The following is a 14,707-nucleotide window of genomic DNA, read 5'->3' on the forward strand; positions in this document are numbered from 1 at the left end:
ATGGGCGGGGCCAACTGTAGGCACAGCAGTGCTATAGGTGGGCTGTGGCTGTGAGTGGGGCCATGGGCGGGGCTGACTATAGGTAGCGCAGCACTATAGGTGGGCTGTGGCTGTGGGCGGGACTGACTGTAGGCAGCGCAGCGCTATAGGTGGGCTGTGGCTGTGGGCGGGACTGACTGTAGGCATAGCAGTGCTATAGGTGGGCTGTGGCTGTGGGTGGGGCCATGGGTGGGGCTGACTATAGGCAGCGCAGCACTATAGGTGGGCTGTGGCTGTGGGCGGGGCCATGGGCGGGGCCAACTGTAGTCAGCACAGGTCTATAGGTGGCTGTGGCTGTGGGCGGGGCCATGGGCGGGGCCATGGGCGGGGCCGCCCAGGCAGAGTGGCACTATGGGCTGACCTTGGACATGGTTAGGGCCTAGTAGAGCATGTTACTGATCAGGGCGTGGTCACAGCAGGGTGGTGTCTTAGGTACCCCTGGAGCTAGGGGACTTCTCCACATGCTCAGTGGGCACATTCGGGGTCGCCCTGCTGCACTGCTACGCAGCGCTTGTCCTCCAGCTTTGGCTCTGGCTGCTGCATCCTTAGGTCACGTGACCATGTAATCAGCCTTCCCTTTGAGACCCTGGGCTGGACCCCCAGCCTCCCTCTGCCTCCCAGACTCAGACACTCACCTGGAGGGAGAAAGGACATGCAGCCTCACCCCCGCTAGGCCCACTCGCCCCCTGCTGCAGGGAGTGTGGGGAGGGTGGGTTCTAGGATGGCCGTGTTGCAGCCAAGGACGCTGAGGGGCTGGGTGACAGGTCCGCACAGCCACGGTGGACAGGTGTCTGGAGCTTCTCCCAGAGGTTGGCCCTGCTGGGGCCCCAGGTGATGTGCCCTGTCACAGGAGCAGGGGCAGCCTCAGTGTCCTGAGCTCTAGAGCACCGGAGAAGTCCTGGCCCCACGAAGGCAGCACGGGCCCAGGGCACACCAGGGTCTTTTCCGCAGGTGGACCCCATGCCCTTCTACGAGGCCTGTGTGCACGACTCATGCTCCTGTGACACTGGCGGGGACTGTGAGTGCTTCTGCTCCGCTGTGGCCTCCTACGCCCAGGAGTGTACCAAAGCAGAGGCCTGCGTGTTCTGGAGGACGCCGGACCTGTGCCGTAAGAGCCCCCCGAACTGGACCTGGGGCTAGGAGGGGGGCTGGGAGGGCTGCCCTGTGGGCTGGGGTGGCACTCTGCGCCCATCCAGGTGATAGGTGTGCATCACCACCCTTTCCCCAACCTCCCTGGCGTCCTTCTTTGGGGCCCCATGGACCTGGGATGGCAGAACAGGCTTGATGTTTCTGTGCCCCAGCCCCCCACCCCAGATTTGCCTCATTCTGGCCCATGCCTGAGCCCCCACCCCTGGCATCTGACCCCGCCCCCCTCCCCCCAGCCATATTCTGTGACTACTACAACCCTCCGCATGAGTGTGAGTGGCACTATGAACCGTGTGGGAACCGGAGCTTCGAGACCTGCAGGACCATCAATGGCATTCACTCCAACATCTCCGTGTCCTACCTGGAGGGTGAGTGGGGCAGGCCTGGTGGGGGGATGACGGCAGATGAGGCTGGAGGGTGAGTGGGGTGGGCCTGGAGGGGTGATGGCACACAGGCCTGGCCATGTGGGGTTGAAGGCTGATGTTGCCTGGAGACCTATGGGAACACGTGGAGGGAGGCCTGACCCTCAGGGCACCCTCGGCCCAGGGCAGCCAGGCTCCCCTTGCTGCAGGATCAGGAGGGAAGCAGGCTGGCGCAGAAACCGGAAGTGATGGGGTGGGAGGTACTAAGGTCTGTGCAGAGCAGGGTGGGTTGGGGAACATTTCAGGCACAGGTCAGCGGAGGCCCCGGTGGGTGCTGGCATCTGAGCTGAGAACCAGTGACGTGAAGGAGGGTGTGGTGGGAAATTTGGGAAGGAGAATTCTGCCATGGGAGAGGAATGTGGGTCTTGGGACTCAGGGCTGCTCTTGAGACTGGGCAGGGCCCTTCTGCGGGCAGGGCAGTGTTCGGGCACAGTGCAGGGGGAGATCCAGGTCTTGCCTTTCTAATCCCCGGGCTTCCCAGAGGGGCATCCTCCAGAGAAGGGCCTGCCAGGGTGGGTGCGGTGGGTGGGGTGTGGTGGACTGCGGTGGTCCCAACTCCATGCCCTGTGTCCACCAGGCTGCTACCCCCGGTGCCCCAAGGACAGGCCCATCTATGACGAGGACCTGAAGAAGTGTGTCACTGCGGACAAATGTGGCTGCTACATAGAGGACACCCACTACCCACCTGGAGCATCAGTTCCCACTGAGGAGATCTGCAAGTCCTGGTACCTAAGCCATGTGGCAGGGGGTCTGGGGAGCTGCACATATGGGCACATGGGTACACACACACATGTGAGCACACAATGCATTAACACACAACCATTCTACATGAGTGCACATGCACACAAATGCACACAGCATACCATGTGCACACACAGTCACACACACGCCCAATTCACACATGCATGGATGCTGACATGCAGGCACACACAGTCACACATGCACACACAGTCATGCAGTCACATGTGCAGACACAGTCACACATGCACACAGTCATACATGCATACTCACAGTCACAACATACACACATGCTGAGTCACACAGTCATACATGCACACACAGTCACACACGCAGACACACAGCCACATGGTCACACACTCACAGTCACACCATCCATACACTCTCAGTCACACATGAACACATGCACAGATACCAACATACAGGCACACACAGTCACAATCACACCATACACACACAGTCACACAGTCACACATGCATACACTCACAGTCACAGTCACACATGCACACATAGTCACACATGCAGACACACAGCCACACGGTCACACACACAGTCACACCATGCACACAGTCACACCATGCATACACTCTGTCACACATGAACACATGCACAGATACCAACATACAGGCACACACAGTCACAGTCACACCATACACACTCAGTCACACAGTTACACATGCACACACTCTCACAGTCACACATGAACACTGGCACACGTGTATGGGTACGGACATGCAGGCACAGTCACAGTCATACAGTGCACCACATGCACACACAGTCACACGTGTACACATGCCTAGACACAGATACCCAGGCACATACTCACACAGTCACACACTCACAGTCACACAGTCACACATGCACACATAGTCACACAGTCACACACCTCAGTCACAGTCACACATGCACACACAGTCACATGTGTACACATGCCTAGACACAGATATCCAGGCACATACTCACACAATCACACACTCACAGTCACACAGTCACACATGCACACATAGTCACACAGTCACACACTTCAGTCACAGTCACACATGCACACACAGTCACACGTGTACACATGCCTAGGCACAGATACCCAGGCACGTACTCACACAGTCACACAGTCACAGTCACACAATCACACATGCACACATAGTCACACAGTCACCTCAGTCACAGTCACACATGCACACACAGTCACATGTGTACACATGCCTAGACACAGATACCCAGGCACGTACTCACACAGTCACACACTCACAGTCGCACAGTCACACATGCACATACTTCAGTCACACAGTCACACATGCACACATAGTCACACACCTCAGTCACAGTCACACATGCACACACAGTCACACGTGTACACATGCCTAGACACAGATACCCAGGCATGTACTCACACAGTCACACACTCACAGTCACACAGTCACACATGCACATACTTCAGTCACACAGTCACACATGCACACATAGTCACACATGCACACATAGTCACACAGTCACACACTTACAGTCACACATGCACACACAGTCACGTGTACACATGCCTAGACACAGATACCCAGGCACACACTCAGACGCAGTCACACACTCACAGTCACACATGCATGGACACAGACACACGGTCACACACAGGCACATAGCCACGCAGGCACACGGGAGCCAGGCCATGGAGGCACCAGTCCCTGCCTCGCTGGGGCGGGGTCTCCTGTCCTCTCATCCTGTCCTCTGGGTCTGGGGCGGGGTCTCCTGTCCTCATCCCGTCCTCTGGGTCTGGGGCGGGGTCTCCTGTTCTCATCCCATCCTGGCTTTTCCTTCCTCTCCTTGTCTCTGCTCTGTTCCCACAGTTAGGACCCAATGGGGGGCTCTTCCGGAGCTGGCTTTTGGGGAAGTGCCCAGGGGCTTTGGGCTCGGCACTGGCTGCATGGGGATACCAGAGGTCTGAGCAGGGCTGGCACAGCATAGGGATGCCGGTCGTGGGGGGATGCCAGGGGGAATGCTGGGGGCTGGGCGGGGCAGGCGTGCTGTCATGGGGTGGACCTGCAGCTGTCTGCTTGCTTTGCAGCATGTGCACCGACTCCTCCCAAGTTGTCTGCAGGCCGGAGGAAGGTGAGCTGCCCTTCGCCCCCAGCCCTGCGGTAGACGGGCCCATCCCCGGGAAGCCTGTGGAGCTTGGATGGGTGGGGGGTGCCGGTCTTTTCCCGTGTTCTGCCCCTTGGGTTCCCCCCACTGGCTTGGCTCCAGCTCTGATGTGCGTGAGCCCCGTCGGGCTCCTGTAACACATTTGTCTCTTTTCTGGGGTGCCGGTGCCCTGTGGGGAATCTCCATCGCCCTCTCCCATGACCCAGCTTCAGTGTTCCGATGGGATTCCCTTTATTCAGAGAGGGGCTCCGGGGCAAAGGCAGTCCCACTGGGGCATTTGCCTTCCACTTGTGGGAGCTTGGGCACACTCGCCTTCCCCCAACCCTGCTCCTGATGAGGTGACCCTTGGCCTCACCCTCATCCCCAGGAAAGATTCTCAATGAGACCCAGGATGGCGCCTTCTGCTACTGGGAGATCTGTGGCCCCAATGGGACGGTGGAGAAGCATTTCAACATCTGTGTGTCCACTACGCCACGCCCGTCCACGCTGACCACCTTCACCACGGTCACCTTCCCCACCACCCCCACCACCTTCACCACCACCACCACCCCGACCCCCAGCACAGGTGAGGCCCCCTGGTGCCCCTGTGCTTCCTCGGGCTTTCACCTTCCCCTGCATCCAGCCTCCGGCACAGAGGGCTCTTTCAGGGGCAGGCCCTGGTCCGGTGCAGCCAGGCTCTGCCCTGTGCACAGCAGCTGCAGAGTAAGGTGACAGTCACATTTCTGTGCACTGGGCAGGATGGGGTGGGGGGCAGAGATCGTGCCCTGGTTCCCCTCGCCTGGTGAGTTGAGATGGTAGCATCCTGACCACATCCCCAAACCCAGGTCATGGTGATGACTTGAGGAGATTTCTGAAAACCAGCAGGAAAATATCCCTCAGGGTTAGAGAAATCAGAGAAATTTCCTTATATGCCCCTGCATTTGTTCTGGTTGACATCCTAGCTCCTACCCAACAGCCACAGAAAAAAGAAGCTTTAAAAATTAAGGCAAGATTTTCAAAGATCTCGAACTATATAATGACGTTCTCTTTTCTTCCTGCTTTGTTGCAGTTTCATCGACAACTCCGGGTAAGTGACGGTGACGATATTCATGGTGAACACAGGGTGGGAGGAGCGAAGTTTGCAAAATCACCTGCAGGGCGCTTCCTTCAGGCCCAGACGTGAGGCCGGTGGGGCTGCACTCCTCTGCTTACGGACCCAAGATGGGTGTATTTTGGGGACTTGGTTCATGGTTTGCTGAGGCCAGTGACTCAAGCGGGACCTGAGTGGCTGTGGGTGACAATATTGCTGGTTAAGAGTGGAGACAAAGCTCAGGCACACTTCCTTACTGGAATGGGTGGTTCTCTTGCTATTCATTCCTTGAAAAAAGTATCGAAAATAGCCGAGGAAAGGGTCCGTCACCCCAGGTGTGGCCCTGGGTGGCCCCATCTCTCTGGGCACAGGTTTTCAGCTGCAAAATGAGGATGGAAGTGGTGTCCAGCCCTGAGCTCTCTGGCCCTGCACTCCGGTTTTTGGCAAGGCCGGGGAAAGAGAGGTTGCATCTGGGGGACGGGCATGGAGGTCCCCGGGTCCTCTGAATCCAGGTGGCCTCCTGGAGGTGCCTCTCCCTAGGAGTGAGTCACCAGAGCTGGGTTTTGCTTCCCTAGAGCCGTGCTGCTTCTGGTCTGACTGGATCAATGAGAACGACCCCAGCAGCAGCAGTGACGGTGGTGACCGAGAGACGTTTGATGGGGTCTGCAGCGCCCCTGAGGACATCGAGTGCAGGTCTGTCAAGGAGCCACACCTCAGCTTGGAGGAGCTGGGCCAGAAGGTGCAGTGTGACCTCTCCGTTGGGTTCATTTGCAAGAATGAAGACCAGTTTGGAAATGGACCATTTGGACTGTGTTACGACTACAAGATACGTGTCAATTGTTGCCTGCCCATACCTGGCTGCGTCTCCTCTCCACCAACTGCCACTCCCAGCCTTCCATCAACCACCACAACCACCACTCCCATCCCTCCATCAACCACCACGACCACTGCTCCACTAACCACCACTCCCAGCCCTCCAACCCCCACCCCTCCACCAACCACCACAACCACCCCTCCCAGCCCTCCATCAACCACCACAACCACCACTCCACCAACCACCACAACCACCACTCCCATCCCACCATCAACTACCACGACCACTGCTCCACCAACCGCCACTCCCAGCCCTCCAAACCCCACCCCTCCACCAACCACCACAACCACCCCTCCCAGCCCTCCATCAACCACCACGACCATCACTCCACCAACCACCACAACCACCCCTCCCAGCCCTCCATCAACCACCACAACCACCACTCCACCAACCACCACAACCACCCCTCCCATCCCTCCATCAACTACCACGACCACTGCTCCACCAACCACCACTCCCAGCCCTTCAACCCCCAGCCCTCCATCATCTACCACAACCACCACTACCAGCCCTCCAACCCCCACTCCTCCACCAACCACCACAACCACCCCTCCCAGCCCTCCATCAACCACCACGACCATCACTCCACCAACCACCACGACCACCACTCCCAGCCCTCCATCAACCACCACGACCACTGCTCCACCAACCACCACTCCCAGCCCTCCAACAACCACCATACCACCAACTACCACTCCCAGCCCTCCAACTCCCAGCCCTCCACCAACCACCACAACCACCCCTCCCAGCCCTCCATCAACCACCACAACCACCCCTCCACCAACCACCACAACAACCCCTCCCAGCCCTCCATCAACCACCATGACCACTGCTCCACCAACCACCACTCCCAGCCCTTCAACCCCCAGCCCTCCATCATCTACCACAACCACCACTCCACCAACCACCACAACCTCCACTCCCAGCCCTTCAACCCCCAGCCCTCCATCAACCACCACAACCACCCCTCCACCAACCACTACAACCACCACTCCCAGCCCTCCAACTCCCAGCCCTCCATCATCTACCACAACCACCACTCCACCAACCACCACAACCACCACTCCCAGCCCTCCATCAACCACAACTACCCCTTCACCAACCACCACTCCCAGCCCTCCAACCCTCAGCCCTCCATCAACCACCATGACCACTGCTCCACCAACCATCACAACCACCGCTCCCAGCCCTCCATCTTCACCATCCTCAACAACCCCGTGTGTGCCTGTCTGCCATTGGACTGGCTGGCTGGATTCCGGAAAACCTAACTTTACCATACAAGGTGGAGATAAGGAATTGATTGGAGACACCTGTGAAGGAGGCTGGGCAGCTAACATCTCTTGCAGAGCCACCATGTATCCTGATGTTCCCATTGGACAGCTTGGACAAACAGTGCTGTGTAACGTCTCTGTGGGCCTGGTATGCAAAAATGAAGACCAAAAGCCAGGTGGGGACATCCCTATGCCCTTCTGCCTCAACTATGAGATCAACATTCAGTGCTGTGAGTGTGGCCCCACTAGCCCTCCACCAACCACGACTCCCAGCCCTCCATCAACCACCACGACCACCACTCCACCAACCACAACTCCCAGCCCTCCAAACCCCAGCCTTCCATCATCCACCACAACCACCACTCCACTAACCACCACTCCCAGACCTCCATCCACCACCACAACCACCTCTCCACCAACTACCACAACCACCACTCCCAGTCCTCCATCACCTACAACCACCCCTCCACCAACCACCACTCCCAGCTCTCCACCAACCACCACAACCACAACCACTCCTAGTCCTCCAACCCCTGGTTCTCCATCAACCACCACAACCACCCCTCCACAAACCACCACAACCACCACTCCTAGTCCTCCAACTCCAAGCTTTCCATCCACCACCATGACCACCGCTCCACCAAACACCACGACCACTACTCCTACCCCTCCATCAACCACCACGACCACCACTCCATCAACCACAACTCCCAGCCCTCCAACCCCCAGCCGTCCATCATCCACCACAACCACCACTCCACTAACCACCACTCTCAGCCCTTCATCCACCACCACAACCACCTCTCCACCAACCACCACAACCACCACTCCCAGCCTTCCATCAACCACAACCACTCCTCCACCAATCACCACAACCACAACTACTAGTCCTCCAACCCACAGTCCTCCATCAACCACCACAACCACCACTCCTAGCCCTCCATCAACCACAACCACCACTCCACCAACCACGACTCCCAGCTCTCCAACACCTAGTCCTCCATCATCCACCACAACCACCACTCCACTAACCACCACTCCGAGCCCTCCAACTCCCAGCTCTCCATCCACCACCACGACCATCTCTCCACCAACCACCACAACCACCACTCCCAGCCCTCCATCAACCACAACCACCCCTCCACCAACCACCACTCCCAGCCCTCCACCAATCACCGCAACCACAACCACTCCTAGTCCTCCAACCCCTAGTTCTCCATCAACCACCACAACCACCCCTCCACAAACCACTAAAACCACCACTCCTAGTTCTCCAACTCCCAGCTTTCCATCCACCACCACAACCATCTCTCCACCAACCACCACAACCACCACTCCCAGCCCTCCATCAACCACAACCACTCCTCCACCAACCACCACTCCCAGCCCTCCATCAACCACAACCACTCCTCCACCAACCACCACTCCCAGCCCTCCACCAACCACCACAACCACAACCACTCCTAGTCCTCCAACTCCTGGTTCTCCATCAACCACCACAACCACCCCTCCACAAACCACCACAACCACCACTCCTAGTCCTCCAACTCCCAGCTTTCCATCCACCACCACGACCACCTCTCCACCAACCACCACAACCACCCCTCCCAGCCCTCCATCAGCCACAACCACCCCTCCACCAACCACCACTCCCAGCCCTCCAACCTCCAGCCCTCCATCAACCACCACAACCACCCCTCCACCAACCACAACTCCTAGCTCTCCAACCCCCAGCCCTCCATCATCCACCGCAACCACCTCTCCACTAACCACCACTCCCAGCCCTCCATCCACCACCAGAACAACCTCTCCACCAACCACCACAACCACCACTCTCAGTCCTCCATCAACCACAACTACCCCTCCACCAACCACCACTCCCAGCCCTCCAACCCCCAGCCCTCAGTCAACCACCACAACCACCACTCCACCAACCACCACAACCACCACCACTCCTAGTCCTCCAACCCCTGGTTCTCCATCAACCACCACAACTACCCCTCCACCAACCACCACAACAACCACTCCCAGCCCTCCAACCCCCAACCCTCAGTCAACCACCACAACCACTACTCCCAGCCCTCCATCAACCACAACCACCCCTCCACCAACCACCACTCCCAGCCCTCCACCAACCACCACAACCACCACCACTCCTAGTCCTCCAACGCCTGGTTCTCCATCAACCACCACAACCACCACCCCACCAACCACCACAACCACCATTCCTAGTCCTCCATTAACTGCAACCACCACTCCACCAACCACGACTCCTAGTCCTCCAACCCCCAGCCCTCCATCATCCACCACAACCACCACTCCACTAACCACCACTCCCAGCCCTCCATCCACCACCACAACCACCTCTCCACCAACCACCACAACCACCACCACTCTTAGTCCTCCAACCCCTGGTTCTCCATCAACCACCACAACTACCCCTCCACCAACCACCACAACCACCACTCTTAGTCCTCCATCAACCACAACCACCACTCCACCAACCACGACTCTCAGCTCTCCAACCCCCAGCACTCCATCATCCACCACAACCACCACTCCACTAACCACCACTCCCAGCCCTCCATCCACCACCACAACCACCTCTCCACCAACCACCACAACCACCACTACCAGTCCTCCATCAACCACGACCACCCCTCCACCAACCACCACTCCCAGCCCTCCACCAACCACCACAACCACCACCACTCCTAGTCCTCAAACCCCTGGTTCTGCATCAACCACCACAACCACCCCTTCACCAACCACCACAACCACCACCACTCCTAGTCCTCCAACACCTGGTTCTCCATCAACCACCACAATCACCACTCCTAGTCCTCCATCAACCACAAGCACCACTCCACCAACCACGACTCCTAGCTCTCCAAGCCCCAGCCTTCCATCATCCACCACAACCACCACTCCACTAACCACCACTCCCAGCCCTCCATCCACCACCACAACCACCTCTCCACCAACCACCACAACCACCACTCCCAGCCCTCCATCAACCACAACCACCCCTCCACCAACCACCACTCCCAGCGCTCCACCAACCACCGCAACCACCACCACTCCTAGTCCTCCAACCCCTGGTTCTCCATCAACCACCACAACCACCCCTCCACCAACCACCACAACCACCACTCCTAGTCCTCCATTAACTGCAACCACCACTCCACCAACCACGACTCCTAGCTCTCCAAGCCCCAGCCCTCCATCATTCACCACAACCACCACTCCACTAACCACCACTCCCAGCCCTCCATCCACCACCACAACCACCTCTCCACCAACCACCACAACCACCACTCCCAGCCCTCCATCAACCACAACCACCCCTCCACCAACCACCACTCCCAGCCCTCCATCAACCACAACCACCCCTCCACCAACCACCACTCCCAGCCCTCCACCAACCACCACAACCATCACCACTCCTAGTCCTCCAACCCCTGGTTCTGCATCAACCACCACAACCACTCCTTCACCAACCACGACAACCACCACCACTCCTAGTCCTCCAACACCTGGTTCTCCATCAACCACCACAACGACCACTCCTAGTCCTCCATCAACCACAACCACCACTCCACCAACCTCGACTCCTAGCTCTCCAAGCACCAGCCCTCCATTATCCACCACAACCACCACTCCACTAACCACCACTCCCAGCCCTCCATCCACCACCACAACCACCTCTCCACCAACCACCACAACCACCACTCCCAGCCCTCCATCAACCACAACCACCCCTCCACCAACCACCACTCCCAGCCCTCCACCAACCACCACAACCACCACCACTCCTAGTCCTCCAACCCCTGGTTCTCCATCAACCACCACAACCACCCCTCCACCAACCACCACAACCACCACTCCTAGTCCTCCATTAACTGCAACCACCACTCCACCAACCACGACTCCTAGCTCTCCAAGCCCCAGCCCTCCATCATCCACCACAACCACCACTCCACTAACCACCACTCCCAGCCCTCCATCCACCACCACAACCACCTCTCCACCAACCACCACAACCACCACTCCCAGCCCTCCATCAACCACAACCACCCCTCCACCAACCACCACTCCCAGCCCTCCACCAACCACCACATCCACTACCACTCCTAGTCCTCCAACCCCTGGTTCTCCATCAACCACCACAACCACTCCTTCACCAACCACCACAACCACCACTCCCAGCCCTCCATCAACCACAACCACTCCTCCACCAACCACCAGTCTCAGCCCTCCATCAACCAGAACCACCCCTCCACCAACCACCACTCCCAGCCCTCCACCAACCACCACAACCATCACCACTCCTAGTCCTCCAACCCCTGGTTCTGCATCAACCACCACAACCAGTCCTTCACCAACCAAGACAACCACCACCACTCCTAGTCCTCCAACACCTGGTTCTCCATCAACCACCACAACGACCACTCCTAGTCCTCCATCAACCACAACCACCACTCCACCAACCTCGACTCCTAGCTCTCCAAGCACCAGCCCTCCATCATCCACCACAACCACCACTCCACTAACCACCACTCCCAGCCCTCCATCCACCACCACAACCACTTCTCCACCAACCACCACAACCACCACTCCCAACCCTCCATCAACCACAACCACCCCTCCACCAACCACCACTCCCAGCCCTCCACCAACCACCACAACCACCACCACTCCTAGTCCTCCAACCCCTGGTTCTCCATCAACCACCACAACCACCCCTCCACCAACCACCACAACCACCACTCCTAGTCCTCCATTAACTGCAACCACCACTTCACCAACCACGACTCCTAGCTCTCCAACCCCCAGCCCTCCATCATCCACCACAACCACCACTCCACTAACCACCACTCCCAGCCCTCCTTCCACCACCACAGCCACCTCTCCACCAACCACCACAACCACCACTCCCAGCCCTCCATCAACCACAACCACCCCTCCACCAACCACCACTCCCAGCCCTCCACCAACCACCACAACCACCACCACTCCTAGTCCTCCAACACTTGGTTCTCCATCAACCACCACAACCACCACTCCTAGTCCTCCATCAACCACAACCACCACTCCACCAACCACGACTCCTAGCTCTCCAACCCCCAGCCCTCCATCATCCACCACTACCACCACTCCACTAACCACCACTTCCAGCCCTCCATCCACCACCACAACCGCCTCTCCACCAACCACCACAACCACCACAACCACCACTCCCAGCCCTCCATCAACCACGACCACCCCTCCACCAACCACCACTCCCAGCCCTCCACCGACCCCTACAACCACCACCACTCCTACTCCTCCAACCCCTGGTTCTCCATCAACCACCACAATCACCCCTTCACCAACCACCACAACCACCACAACTCCTAGTCCTCCAACACCTGGTTCTCCATCAACCACCACAACCACCACTCCTAGTCCTCCATCAACCACAACCACCACTCCACCAACCACGACTCCTAGCTCTCCAACCCCCAGCCCTCCATCATCCACCACTACCACCACTCCACTAACCACCACTCCCAGCCCTCCATCCACCACCACAACCGCCTCTCCACCAACCACCACAACCACCACAACCACCACTCCCAGCCCTCCATCAACCACGACCACCCCTCCACCAACCACCACTCCCAGCCCTCCACCGACCACCACAACCACCACCACTCCTAGTCCTCCAACCCCTGGTTCTCCATCAACCACCACAACCACCCCTTCACCAACCACCACAACCACCACCACTCCTAGTCCTCCAACCCCTGGTTCTCTATCAACCACCACAACCACCACTCCTAGTCCTCCATCAACCACAACCACCACTCCACCAACCACGACTCCTAGCTCTCCAACCCCCAGCCCTCCATCCACCACCACAACTGCCTCTCCACCAACCACCACAACCACCACAACCACCACAACCACCACTCCCAGCCCTCCATCAACCACGACCACCCCTCCACCAACCACCACTCCCAGCCCTCCACCGACCACCACAACCACCACCACTCCTAGTCCTCCAACCCCTGGTTCTCCATCAACCACCACAACCACCCCTTCACCAACCATCACCGCCACCAACACTCCTAGTCCTCCAACACCTGGTTCTCCATCAACCACCACAACCACCACTCCTAGTCCTCCATCAACCACAACCACCATGCCACCAACCACGACTCGCAGCCCTCCAACCCCCAGCCCTCCACCAACCACCACAACCACCACACCCAGCCCTCCATCAACCACCACAACCACCACTCCCAGTCCTCCAACCACTACCGAGACCACAACCACAACACCCACCACCACCACGACAGTGACCCCAACCCCAACACCCACCACTTTAAGCACAGAGCCCCCCACCTCCACCGGCACAACCCCCATTGCTCAGTCAACCACATCGAAACCCCCACCTGAGTCCTCAGCTCCTCAGACCTCTCGGTCCACCTCCTCCCCTCCGACGGAGTCAAGCACCCTTCTCAGTACCCCACTGCCTGCCACGAAGACGACCAGCACGGCCCCACCCTCCACACCCACAACACCCACGGCCACCACGACGGGAGGCCGCACCCCATCCCCACCGCCTGGCACCACCACGGCCCCTCCAGGTAAGTAGAGCCGCTGGATTCCTCCTGCCTGCAGTGCTTCCTCCTCCCGTGTGCCAGGCAGGACTGTCCCAGGAAGGCTCTAGGCAGGCTCTGGGTGCCTCCCTGCTCACCAAGCCCAGTTACCGTGTGGGCAGGAGCCGCTGACACGAGCCAGCCAAAGCTGACCCGCTCTCCCATGGGACAGCCTTCTTCAGGGGCCCTGCTGAGTGATGTGGCACTGTGGGAGCCCACCAAGCTGCAGGGGCGGAGAAAGGCTGCCAGTGAGGGCCTGCAGGTCCCCCTGCTTCTGGCTGCATGCCCTCCTCAGGCCTCGGGGCCTCTCCCCAGCAGACGGTGTCCCGCAGCCAGTGCCTTCTGGACACCTCTTACTGGCAGTTGG

At 58.7% G+C, this 14,707-nt stretch overlaps 1 protein-coding gene across 1 annotated transcript in view; it reads left to right on the top strand.

Moving 5' to 3' along the window:
* Window positions 1-14,707, top strand: part of MUC2 (mucin 2, oligomeric mucus/gel-forming) — a 40,551-nt gene that overhangs the window by 13,580 nt on the left and 12,264 nt on the right. The window contains exons 24-30 of the mRNA XM_064370287.1: window positions 991-1,147; window positions 1,422-1,553; window positions 2,185-2,332; window positions 4,403-4,446; window positions 4,847-5,044; window positions 5,528-5,545; window positions 6,124-14,328. Of these exons, the coding sequence (XP_064226357.1) occupies window positions 991-1,147; window positions 1,422-1,553; window positions 2,185-2,332; window positions 4,403-4,446; window positions 4,847-5,044; window positions 5,528-5,545; window positions 6,124-14,328 (8,902 nt within the window). The remainder of the gene's footprint in view (window positions 1-990; window positions 1,148-1,421; window positions 1,554-2,184; window positions 2,333-4,402; window positions 4,447-4,846; window positions 5,045-5,527; window positions 5,546-6,123; window positions 14,329-14,707) is intronic.

Source organism: Aotus nancymaae, unplaced genomic scaffold (assembly GCF_030222135.1).
Source record: "Aotus nancymaae isolate 86718 unplaced genomic scaffold, 86718_ANA_hifiasm-v0.15.2.pri h1tg000106l, whole genome shotgun sequence".
Taxonomy (NCBI): domain Eukaryota; kingdom Metazoa; phylum Chordata; class Mammalia; order Primates; family Aotidae; genus Aotus; species Aotus nancymaae.